At 39.3% G+C, this 13,255-nt stretch overlaps 1 protein-coding gene across 1 annotated transcript in view; it reads left to right on the top strand.

Moving 5' to 3' along the window:
• The window catches only part of pik3r3b (phosphoinositide-3-kinase, regulatory subunit 3b (gamma)), a 448,961-nt gene that overhangs the window by 239,211 nt on the left and 196,495 nt on the right, over positions 1 to 13,255 (top strand). The window contains exon 4 of the mRNA XM_052011087.1: positions 577 to 708. Coding sequence (XP_051867047.1) covers positions 577 to 708 — 132 coding nt within the window. The remainder of the gene's footprint in view (positions 1 to 576; positions 709 to 13,255) is intronic.

The following is a 13,255-nucleotide window of genomic DNA, read 5'->3' as shown; positions in this document are numbered from 1 at the left end:
CTCTGCAGACAACTGCTCTTGGGAGCCATGCAGGTCACACCTTAACACAGTCGTCATGGTGAAAACCTCCCTACTGATTTTATTTAATTGCAACTTTTTCCAATTTCATGATAGTCACAGGATCCTTTGGTAGGGTGTCAGCACTAAAGACTGCACCCTTTTAGCATGCCAAATAAAGAGGAAGTCCATTTCCAGGCATATATGTGCAAGTTATTGCATTTCAGAGCTCCCTTTCTTCAGGTGAAAGCACAGGAAAAGGTTCAAAATTATAAATCAGAGACAAACCAGAAGAGCAAGGTAGATTTTTTTTAAGACTGAGGCAACCTGACAACAAAGAAAGTACCTTGTGGAAGTGGGTCTGGCAGATTCAAGTATCTGGTATTCCTGGTGCATTAATTTATGACTACACTTTAAGCTGGAGGGATGAGCAAATTAAATGTATTGTTACCTCAACTTGGGTAATCACATCCAAAGCCAGCGACAAGACTACTGTTGGCTCTCTAGGTGCAGTAAGAAAGCTGATGAATTGCACTAATAAAGGCACTGTGGACTCTAACCTCCTTCATTATATTGCAGATATGGCAGCTGTTGATATCGATCAATATGACATCCACACCATTGCTGATGCACTGAAGCATTACTTAGGAGGGTTGCCTTCACCTGTGATTCCACCAGCTATTTACAGTGAACTAGTCTACACTGCCCAAGGTAAAATGCTCCTAAGCCTTTTATGATTCTATAAATAAAAATCTGTTCTGAAATGTACTGATGAAAAACAGCCTGATAAATCGGTGATGCCTTTTGCAAAAGCTTAGTCATTTTTTTTCATTTAAGAGTATTGTTTTAGCTATCAAGTTTGCTTGAGAAACATCAAAGGATTTAAAATATTTATTTTTTTATATAACTTTATTTCTTACTGAATGGTTAATTCCTACCCTCAACTGATCGTTTACAGGAACCAAATATTTCAGCATTGGACTAATGTAAGCACTTAACAGATTCTGCTTTGATTTATAATATTCATGTTTCTTTCAGAAAATTCAGATTTAGCTATCTATTATCCAATCAGAACATTGCATAGTTTAGCTTAATTAACACAGTGGCAAAATGAACAAGTATTCAACTCCAAGTGCTTCGCAACAACTTAGACCAGAAATGTTTAATGTTCATTCCTTGTGAGGACCGAATAAATTGTAGCCAGGTGAGGATCCACAATGAGCTTGATATCCTGAGACTGAGGATGAATGTATGGAATCTTATAATCATTATACCATGGACCAAGACCATTCAGTTCACCTTGTACACGCCAACTCCTTATCAAGTAATCCAATTATTCTGTATACCCCCATTCTAACCCCACAGCTCTGCAGACCATTTTCCCTCCATCTGATTCCCTCCTGAATTACTTTGTTTCTGAATAAATCAGCCAAGGTGTCTAATTAAATAGCCAATAATATCTCAAGACTTAAAATATCAGGTGAGGACAGGATCAGGCTCCGACGCAGTTGTGATGCTACACCAAAGTTGAATGTTGTGAGCTGTTGTCAAGCCCGCCTAAAGGACGTTCCTGGTATCTACGGAACTGTATACAAGCGTAGGTCAAAGAGTGATGCAAGAGAGAATAAAAAGGCAGAATTGCCGGATTAGCATATCTTTAATTGAGCTTCAAGTCATCAGGAGCCAATAAAAAAAACAAGAGGTTATTGTCAGTGGAAGCAAATAGGTGATATTGCACTAATAAGAAAAAAGGTGCCACTATGGAATTTTTTCCTATTGCAGCCAGCTGGCTGTAACCACCAGCCTGTCTTCAATAATAGCTGTCATTTATTAATTAAAATCAAATGTTTGTTCAATGTTGATATTAAAAATAACGTACTGTTGTACCTTCATAAATTACTACCTATGGAACTTATTTATCATTCTAATCCAATATGTGAGGTACTGATATTTAGTATTATTATTTTTGCAATCTGGAGTCAAAGTCAGGCCAAATCATTTGAGAGCTGACATGCAGAATCTTCATAAAATATTACTGAAGTAATAATGATATCAATCAACTCTTAAGAATATTATAGATGGTATATATGTAACTGGATCAGGACAAAATATTCTGCATTGATCTGAAGGAAAAGCACAGTTGAACCAAATAGATTTAATGAAGCACACATGCTTAGAAATTGGATTTCAATGGTTTGGATATAGAAAGATAATAAAGCACCAACATGAGGTGCCAGGGCAGGGAAAGATACCTAAGGGACCATCACCCTGCATGATGGGAGCAGTTTGTTGTGGTGGTTTTGGAGAAAGCTTTGTGAGCCTGCCGACATCTGACATAATGACCCAGTGTGAGTTTATAGCACAAGGAGATCACTTCAACCAGGTAGAATCTGGAGTAAACATTCCCAAATAAAAGATAGCAACAATTATTCCTCTGCTATTCTTGTTTTATGAAAATATTATGAATTTTGCAGTCCAACATTATTTAATATTTAATATATCTTTATTAGCCACATGTACATCGAAACACACAGTGAAATACATCTTTTGCGTAGAGTGTTCTGGGGGCAGCCCGCAAGTGTCGCCACACTTCCGGTGCCAATATAGCATGCCCAGAACTTCCTAACCCGTACATCTTTGGAATGTGGGAGGAAACCGGAGCACCCGGAGGAAACCCACGCAGACACACGGGGAGAACGTACAAACTCCTTACAGACAGTGGCCAGAATTGAACCCGGGTCACTGGCGCTGTAATAGCGTTACGCTAATTGCTACATTGTTGGAATTTAGAAGCCCTTGCTCCTTTAATAATAAGTTCCTGCTTGTGCACAGAATATGTCCTTGAAAGGTGTTCCCATTTCTTCTACTTCATCATTTTTATTTGGATGTATAATTGAAGCTGAACTTAAAGGAAGGGGAGCAATGTAAAGTGTATAGTTCTTCAATGGAAGGGTGTATCTATAACTGTTACTGATCACAGGAATAGTAGCACACACGTAGTTAGAATTTAGAAACCTTTGTGTTGCTGCTAACTTGGGTACGACAATAAAAGAGAGATTATGAATTTGGTGATTAATCATGCAAAAGAAATATTACATACATCATAAACTTGTCAGCTGAATGCACTAACTGATAAAGGAGTTAGATCCAGCTACACAGTGGGCTAGGTTTTATTATAACAATATCCTGCAGTGCTTCTGGTATTGCAAAGAGCAACTTCATTTTTTGGAAAGTAACCCTTAATGCTGGCAGATCAATATTCAAACCCTCCTCATCCGCTTGAGTGGTGGGCTTTTTATAGCACTATTGAAACAAGGCCATGTAATGACAAAAAAGGAAATAAACCAAATTCATCACACATTTTTGTGCAAAACAAAATAGTGCCAGTGCGATAAATTTGTCGTTAAAGCAGAAAGTGGTGGAAACAATCTCCAGATCAGGGTGCACCATATGTGATTCTTGCTGTGCAGAAAATTACAAGAGTATATGTTAAATAGAATCTTGTATTGATTTTTAACACAAACCCACAGGCTTTCCTTACTCAGATCTGTCTTCCCTGGTCTTGTGTAGTCTGTGTTAAATAATTTTGTTAATTGTTGCCCTCCTAAATATTCTCTGTTATCCTGTTGAGGTAAGGTCATTAAACATTAAGTGGTGACAATGAAAGCCAGGAGGTATGTAACATAGGAGGCACCTGACACCAGATTCCTGAAACAGACACTCTGTTCCAAGCTCTGCCATGGGAGAGTACCAGCCAGTTAAATAAAAGGACTTAAAGATGTTCTCATAGCTTGAAGAGTGCAACATCCTCACTGACTCCAAGAAACTTCTGGCCCATGACAGCTCAAACTGGAGGAGCATTCAGGGTAGTATTCAGAACCTTGAGGCCATGCATTGGGAGCACGCAGAGGCCCTGTATAAGTGGCAATGAATAAGTGCAGCTAATGAATGCAGTGCCATTGAAGTCAGTGAAACTGAATTTTTGAAGTAGTGAAAAAAAGTGCAAAGGTTACTGTATAAGCCTGTTTAGCACAAATAATTGCAGATGAATTTCTAACCATTTGGATTGAATCACTTGGGTTGACTAATTTCAGTGAGGTTAAGTTGGGGTATTAATATTGTAAGTTAATACAGAGAAAGAAGTATTTGTCAAGGCTTGTTCCCTCCTGATCAATAGCTGGAGGCCATTGGCTAAAAGACATTGTCTAGTTCCATTGCTTAGCTAGTGTATACAATCAGTGGATTACCCATCACATTCAATAGGGTGCCATTTGAAAGAACTATAGATCAATACTGCTACCCATGGTAACATGCCCAGGGTATATTACTATTCATAACATGTGTAAGAAGCCTGGTCTGTCATTCAATAAGACCATAGAGGGACTTCTAATCAGTTTCCCTGACTATTCCCATATGTCTTGTTCCCTAAGTGCCTAAGAATTTACATGTCACAATCTTGACTATGTTTAATGACTGAGCATCCATGATCCTGTAGGCAAAGAATCCCAAAGATTCACTGTCTCCTGAGTGAAGAAATGTCTCCTCATCTTGGTACTAAATGGCCTGTCCCTTATTCTAAATTCATAGATTCTTAAGGCTCTGGAAAATACTCATCAGCATCTACCTTGACAAGTACACTAAGACTTGTATATATTTCAAAGGGATCTACTCTCTTTCTTCTAAGCTCCAAAGAATATAGTTTCTCTTAATAGGGAACCTTTTCACCATGGGAATCCAATATATTCTGCCATAAGCAAAGAGGCCAAAAGTGTGCTCTCTCCAAATCCCACCTAAAAAAGACAGCCTTACTCTCATACTCCAAGACTCCTTACAGCATATCCCTGGTAATAAAGGCATGCATATCACTTTCAGGGGAAATGCCTGTCAGGATAAGAAAGAGAATGCATGATTGTTACTAGCTTTTCCATGTACCTACAAAGGAATAGCAAACAAAGCGCAACATAAAAATGGGTCTACTTGAACATTGAAGGATAAATGTTGACTTGTATTTCTTGTAGTTTATTCATTTTACAAAATGAGGATGTCACTGGTAAGACTAACATTTATTGCCCATCAGCAACTGCACTTGAGACAGTGGTCCTGGTGAGCTGCCTTCTTGAACTGCTGCTGCCCTTCTGGTAAGGGTACCCCCATAGACTGTTAGATAGGGATATCTAGGACTTAGACCTAACAATGACGAAGGAACAGAAAGGTGATGGATGATTTGGAGTGAACCCTACAGCTGGTGTTGTTCTTATGTGCCTGCTACCCTTGTCTATCTAGGTGAGTTTGGGAAATGGTACAGATTAGCCCAGGTAAGTTATTGCAGTTTCTTTTTTCTGCAGTTTATTAAGATTAAGTATTTATATAAAAATATTTAAAAATTTACAGTGCAAAGAGTCAATTCTGACCACTAAAGTACGCTTGAGCCAAAATCCATGTATGATTATTCCATCATAGACTAGCTAGCCTACACCATTTATTGATCTTCTACTTCAACAAATAATACTTGGCTTCACTAGCCTCCCCTGCAAAAATAATGACACCATTAATCTTCTCTAAAACCTTCAATCCTGCTTCGTTATCGACCCACTTCCATTTTAAAGATGCCAATTGAACTCCCATAAAATACCTGCCCTTGGAGCTTGTCCACTATCTCACTAAACTGTGCTTCAGTTTGGTAGCCCGACGTGCTCTGATTATCTGTGTTGGGCTCGGACCAGATTGAGTATATTTGTTCGTGAACCATTTGGGTTCAGTTTATGTTTAGCTGTTCCATGCAGACAGAATAAGGGATACAGAGTCTGTGTGTCCGCGTGTCTGTTAGGCAGTGGAGAGACAATGGAGAGATCTAGAAAATATATTCACATGGGCTCAGGTCAGGCCTCAATTTTCTCCTACATTTGTCACTGACTTCCTGAATACATTATTGTTAGTTCAAATCCACTTGAGAGACTTGAGCACATAAAGCTGGACTGACACTCCTGTGAAGTGCCAAGGGATTGCTGCACAATTAGATTTGCTATCATTGAGATGAGATGTTAAACTGAGGCTTCATCTGCTCTCTCAGGTGAACATAAAGGATCCCATGACACCACTTTAGAGAAGAGCATACAAGTTATCCCCTGTGCCCTGGTCGGTCGGTCTCTCTCTCTCTCTCTCTCTCTCTAGCGCGCTCTCTCTCTATCTATCTATCTATATATATATCTATATATATATATATATATATATATCCTTCAATGTACATTTATGAAATAGATGAGCTGGACAGTATCCCATTGCTATAATTGGGAGCTTGCTCTATGAAAATTGGCTGTGACTACACTTCAAAAGTTCTTCTTTGGCTGTAGAGTGCTGAGGTGTTTTGAAAGGTTCATAAAAAGGTGCCAAGTTTTTCTTTCTCTATTGAATTTCATCTATCTTCATCTCAATTGTTAAGTGAGATTTATGAATATTATACATATTTATGTTCACTGTCTACAGAAAATTGTAAATTTGTACCTAATCTATGCTATACAGGTCACCCCTTGTTTTTTTTTTCATTTCAAAGATGTATTTCATTCATAACATGCACAGTAAATGCAATCAGGACATATTTTTATCTACATACATTATAACATCTATTCAATATCTTCTCTTGTCAATGCCCCTATTTCCTCCTCAAACGATGCACCTGTGAAGCATTTGAGAGGCTGTTACACAGCCCCTCAGTGTCCAATGGCAGCAGAACCCTAGACTGTGGTCCTTCCCCACAGAGCCTTTGCAGTGGCTGCACCAAGCTTCAGTGAGACTCTCAGCATGTACTCCTGGAACTTGGAGTGTGCCAGTCAGCAGCATTCACTTGCAGACATCCCTTTGCATTGGAACAGGTTTTAGGCAGACCAAAGTGCATCTTTCATCAAATTGATGTTTGTCTCAGTCTGTATCTGTCTGTCTTTACCCCAATAAGCCTTTATTGCACTTTAGTCACTCTAAGTTTAGGACATGTTCTTTAAAATTTTTCTAGCATCCTTTTTAAAGTAGGCTGACCAGAATATGCAATGGATATGAGAGAGGTAGCACCACCGGTGATCAATACCATGTGGATCTCATTCTGGTTTTGTACATTCATGCTGTCAAGATCCAACTGAGGCCCTATTTGATAGCTACCTCATGCATCCAGATGTTGACAATAAGGTATATTAAGGCACATTATTATCATCTCAGCTGCAGATTACAGCAGTGTCTACATTTCAAAAGTACCTCACTAACTGTGATGCACTTTGGTATGTTCTGAAAGGAACGTGAGAGGTGAGATATAAATTCTTTCTTCTGGGTAGTATCTGGGTATTGGAGAGGTAGCAAGTCTGTCAAAAGCTCATCTTGTTCATACTTTCTACCCTCCCCTTTTTTGACTAAAGCAGCAATCTTCATGTGTGAGTGAAATATTCAGCCTTAGTGAATTTTGTGGACAAATGCGAATGAGCTGGGACCTGCATGGCAGTGTTTTTGTTCTTGCTGAAGTGTGCTAAAATGGATCAGCTTGCAGTGCCAGCTCTGAGGCCCTATGGTCTGTCAGGGGTGCAGCTGGATGCGTGCAACACACAAAATGTTGTGCACCATTTAGTCTCCAAGTGGGGTACAGATGACTACAGATCTCTCTGGTCTACTATGCACTGTTCCAGGACTTGAGTGCTGCTGGGAATGAAAAGTCATACAGCAGTTTTCTTGCTGACTTCCTGCAAGCCATCAAAGCTTCTTGGAGAATTCCTTCCCATTGTGTTATTCTGTGTTCTTGTGTTATAGGAATTGAGAACCATACCAAGAGAATGGCAGTGGGAGTGCAGCATGGTGGCTAAATTATGGGACGAGGGGTGAAGGATGCCAACATAGACCAAGGGGAATGTAGCCTGTCCTGAAGGGGAAGGAGGGATGAAAACTGCCTGTGTAAACTGAAGGGGTGGAGCTTACAGAGTGAACTGGATGGGGAGAGAGTGATGAAGCATGAATTAAAGGGCGAGAGGGTTGGTTGTCTGGTTCTGTGGATGGTGTTCGGAAAAGCCAGCATGCACTGGAGAGGGCAGAGAAAATTAATGCCATAAGCTGAAATAAAAAGGGTTAAAAAGATTTCATAAGGACCTGGGAAGCTGACAGTATCTATGCACAGGAGGGGAAGAGCAAAATGACAGCTTAATATCTAGGAAGAATAAAAGACAAGTACCAAATTGGAGAAGGGATGAATAATCCAGTTGTGAAAACGGGAGAAGTGGGGAGAAACATTCATGAATGAACATAGGTAATGGGGATGGAGTGATAAACATCCCTCCTGATTTTTGTGGGAACTATAGGGTGAACTGCCCGTTTCCCAGGCATCCACACCTGCTTCATTCTGGGAGCCACCTTCAAATTCTTGGCTTTGTGATAAATTGGATATTGCTGTCCATGGGCCACCTTCAATCAGAACAATCAGGAAGAAATTGTCACTTACTATTCAAGATTAAAAAGCCACCAATTGCAAATAATATAGCTTTCTGAATGCAGAAGGTAATAAATCATTTCTGGGAGCATGTCCCTGGATCCTAGGGATCTGGAAAGGGCAGTGGAGTTGATAAGAATAACTTTAACATTGCTGCATGTGATCTGCTGTTCAGTGGGCCCTAACACTACACCATTCAGTGTATTCATTCATCAAGCCAAGAGAAGAAGATTTTTATCAGCCTCTGCTGTCCTGGACTAAAATAGAAATTGTGCTCACATTGATTAACTACGTTAAATCAATAATGATGTCTAATTCAGAAATTCTGTGGTAAAAGTATATCTGAATCACAGGAATAGTGACTGTATTTCTTTGGTGAGAAGCACCTCAACACCACCTCTGAATTTAGCACGTGCACTCCCAGTAGATTTTTCTTGTATTTTGCAATGATTTGAATGCATTAATCTGCATCTGTTTATAATGTCAATAGACCCAAAATGTTAATATAAAATATAATATAATATACAGATTTTGGTCTTTATTTTCTGCGTAAGCACTTTGTAGTTAGGTACACAGGATGATATGAATTTCACTATGTAATGTGCTGTGTATGCATATATTTAATTTTAAAGTGTATAGCATCATACTATGCCATATTTATATTTAAAAGCTTTTAATAATATGTATTCCAGCTAAACCTAGAAGTAACTAAACTGTAAGTAAACATATTGTTTTCCCATCAGTGTCACAGCACTAAATAAATTGAATTTTATTTGTTCATTAGGAAGGATAATTTATGGTTCATTTAAATATATTTGATTAAAACAATTAAAACATGCTAATAATTTATAAATAGCCTTTTAAAAATATGCAGATTATTAAGAAGGATTTGAGTGGGGGTCCATCTGGGCCTGAGATTATACACACAGGTTTTAACCTCCTGAAGGATAAGGTCATTCAAAGCAGCAGCTGGCTGAGTTTAAAGTTCATTGTGAGTTTTCATTGTGAGTTTCCATTGTGGAGCACACATCATTGGTAATCACTGCAAGGAAAGCAGCAGGGAGTAAGTAATGTTCCAGCCATGACAAACCATGTTGGATCAAGGGCAAGTCTTTGCGTTTTAATTAATCCATACTTGCTGAGATAGGCTTAATGCCCATTCATCATCCGCCAGTTTACCAATGAGCTGGTGGTGACCTAAGAACTGTAAGTGCTTGTATTATAATAAATACTTCAATAAGATATAGATCCATCATGCATCTTGTCAGCGTAGCTATCACGAAAACATTCTGTTCCAACAGAAAAAAAATTCTACAAGCCCTTATATACATACACCTGAGAGCATTATGGTTTCCTTTGCATTGTTGCTGACTTTTATTTCCAAATTTTTCCTTTAGAATCCATATCAAAATATATTTGCAGCATTATCATCTCCAGTGCACTTTTACTAAAATATCTTGTGAAACACTTCAAGTACATAGAGGTTGATTCCAACCAACACTTTGGGTAGCAGTCAGTGTGCTGCTGTGAAGCATTGTTCATTGTTCTTTATGCTACAGACAGGCTTTTGTTGCTTCCTTTCTCAGCCACAGACTTTTTTTTAATCCCTTATTCACCTAGCAGCATTTGCTATTGTGCCCAAGTTCATTGAATTTTTTTCCTTTTTTTTCTCTCTCATACCGAGGGGATATTTCTATTGTTCCTTTCGCTGGAAGCAGATTGCTACAAATAATTGGGCGACACTTGCATTCATGTATATGACATTCTTCTGTAAATGGACTCCACGTCCTTAAGAATCAGTTTATCTTTGGTGTCCAATATCTGGTCATACAATATTGTAACTGGGTCTTAATAATGAAAATTATTTTCACTGTTGACAAAGCACTTTGCTTCTCTTTGGAAAGTTGGGGTTGTGAGCACTCTAGTGACACAAGGCCAAAACTAAAATTGGCTAATATATTTTACAAGTAATGAATGAGCAGAATCATATATGTACAAATTCTAATTTGGTTGATATAAATTCTAATTTATTTTGTAATTTTTTTCTCAAAACAAGCATTATAACAATGCACCATACAGTCCTTGTGAACATGATCAGTAAGTTTTTCTGATCAATAGCATTCCTGATCAAACCCAATGAGGGATTGAAGCCAAAGTCAATGCCTGAAGATAATGGGTCACTGAATGCAGCAAGGATTTCTCTCTGGGATTGAGGGATAGCCATCTGAAGTACCCCAGAAGAAGGTTCAATGGGCCTTGTCCTCCATGAATCTTCTCCAGATCCTTCAACCCCCAGCACAGGAGGTATGCAATCACATCTTGCCATTTCTGTCAGGGTATATCTTCCACCCTCCCTTGCAAGTTTTTAGGGCCTTTCCCTCTTCCTTTAGAAGTACTTTGTTCATTGTGCTGTGAAGAGTTTCAGTACTAACAATGACAGCCAAATTATTCTTTTACCTTATTGGTATCTGAGCCTCCAAAGAGGTTTTGCCTCTCTATGAGAAGACCACAGAAATTGGTCTAAAGATGGCCTCACCTTCTTCCACAATATGTCTATGCTAAAAATCACTTCACAAAGGATAAACACCTGCCTCTCCTCACAGATATTTTAATCTGCATACATATCTCGTCATAGCTAGAATTCTCCACTCATCTTGTTGATAGTCTTCCCACTTCTGCAGTGTGAAATTGACTCCAAGAACAGTCTTGTATCTGTCCTCGCCCAGTATTTATATCCCAAACTCATTCATCTTCACTGTCCATCTCTGTTGGAGAAATGATCTGATAACTATTGTTATTTCTGATCCACAAGTCTTTTGTTATCCTCACAACACTTTACTTCTGTAAGCTCCTCCTATCCAAAACACATGTGCATACCTCCAATAGGGATCCATTTCTCATCCACAGCTGTGCTCCCATTATTTGCTGCTAACTCCATTTCAATTCCCCAAACTCCCTCAATGACTTTGCCTGACCAACAAGAAATTCCTTCTTAGAACTAAACTTCAGCCAGAAAATATCTGTCTGTTCTATTGTTTGCTACTTCCCTCTTTTTTTCTTGCTCTCCACTATAGATCTTTCAAAAAACTGGTTGAAGCTGACTTGAATTTCAAATTTTTAATGATGCAGTCACTTTTACTGGCAGTCTCAGAGGTTTTCACACCTGCCTCTGCAGGTTTGTGGAATGAATGGCATTCATCAGAGTTGGACAAAATTCTGATAAATTCAGATTCAGGAACATCTTTGGAGATGATAAATGAAGTCAAGTATACAGGACATCCATTGCCCTTTAGTGAAATAGGTTTAATGTTTCAGCAAGGAAAGCTGACTGGATGACTCATACAAGATCACAAATGAGTTTGTGTCTGTCAAGTCTGCAGAATCATTGATGAAAAAATCAATTTGAGGTGCAAGTATTGAGTAGTTTATCAATTATACTGATTGGGTTTCCTCATGTTTGAGTAGATCCAGCTAAAGTTTTTTTTCTCTGTCCATTAAAAGAAAAATGGAGAAACCTGCCTACAAAATCATTAGGTAACATCATTGGACTGAAGTGATAAAATACAAGGGTAGGATTGGGGTTGGAGTGATTCTGGGGTCTACGCACAATGGACAGTTAAACAACACGTGTTGAATGAAATGGAGACACCATGCCGCCTTCATGCAGCCTGCTAAATTGCCTAATTGCCACAAACACTCATTGCTGGGGACTGATGCATGGTCTCGGTCCGAAATGTCCCTTTGCCTTCACATATGAAGTGGACAGTCAGGGACTTTTTCCCCAGGGTGACAATGGCTAACACAAGGGGACATAACTTTAAGGTGATTGGAGGAGGGTATAAAGGGGGTGTCAGGGGTAAGTTCTTTACACAGAGAGTGGTGGGTGTACTGCCAGCAGAGGTTGTGGGGGAAGATATATTAGAGACATTTAAGAGACTCTTAGATAGACACATGAATGATAGAGAAATAGGGGGCAATGTGGGAGGGAAGGATTAGATAGATCTTAGAGCAAGATAAAACATTGTGGGCCAAAGGGCGTCTACTCTGCTGTAATGTTCTATATGCTGCCTGACCTGCTGAGTTCTTCCAGCAGTTTGTTTTTTGACCCATTGCTCTGTCTGGGCAATTGTTGCACGCAACAGCAGGGAGCTAAAATCATAACCTCTTAGCACCACTCACATAAGAACGTAAGAAATAGGAGCAGGAGTAGGCCATCTGGCCCATCAAGCCTGCTCCGCCATTCAATAGGGTCATGGCTGATCTATGCTGGCCTCAAATGGATAGACCAAGAAATTTCCTTCCATGATGTAAGGATGAACAATGGGGAGCACGAAAAATGCCAGCAAATTAGCATCGCACACTCATTATCTCTGCAAAATTAAATGTCAACATCCACTCCTGGGTCAGTACCCAGCACTGAACCCTGATTACACTCAGCTGGCTCTGATGGACCATCCAGGTCCTTCACATGCCAGGCACCAGATTCCTGAAACAGACATGATCTTCCTGCTCTGCGGGATCCTGTGCAGGAACTTGAATATGACTGGTTTTGGAGGGAAACTTTAAATAGATGTGTATTATGCACATGTATCCATTTTTCCCCAAAAATACACTTTATTCATAATATATGCAGAAGCATAACTGGGTCATGTCACAATCTTTATTCACGATACCAGGTGATTCAATATATTCACAATCAATCTGTCATGAATGTTTCATCCTTAAACGTTTCAGAGGCTATTACACTGGGCCCTTCCCATCTGTTCCATTATTAAGTGTTCTTCATCCAATACTCTTGCCCAG

This window comes from Pristis pectinata, chromosome 3 (assembly GCF_009764475.1).
Source record: "Pristis pectinata isolate sPriPec2 chromosome 3, sPriPec2.1.pri, whole genome shotgun sequence".
Taxonomy (NCBI): domain Eukaryota; kingdom Metazoa; phylum Chordata; class Chondrichthyes; order Rhinopristiformes; family Pristidae; genus Pristis; species Pristis pectinata.
Note: the sequence above shows the minus strand (reverse complement) of the source record. Positions and strands in the feature narration are given on the sequence as shown.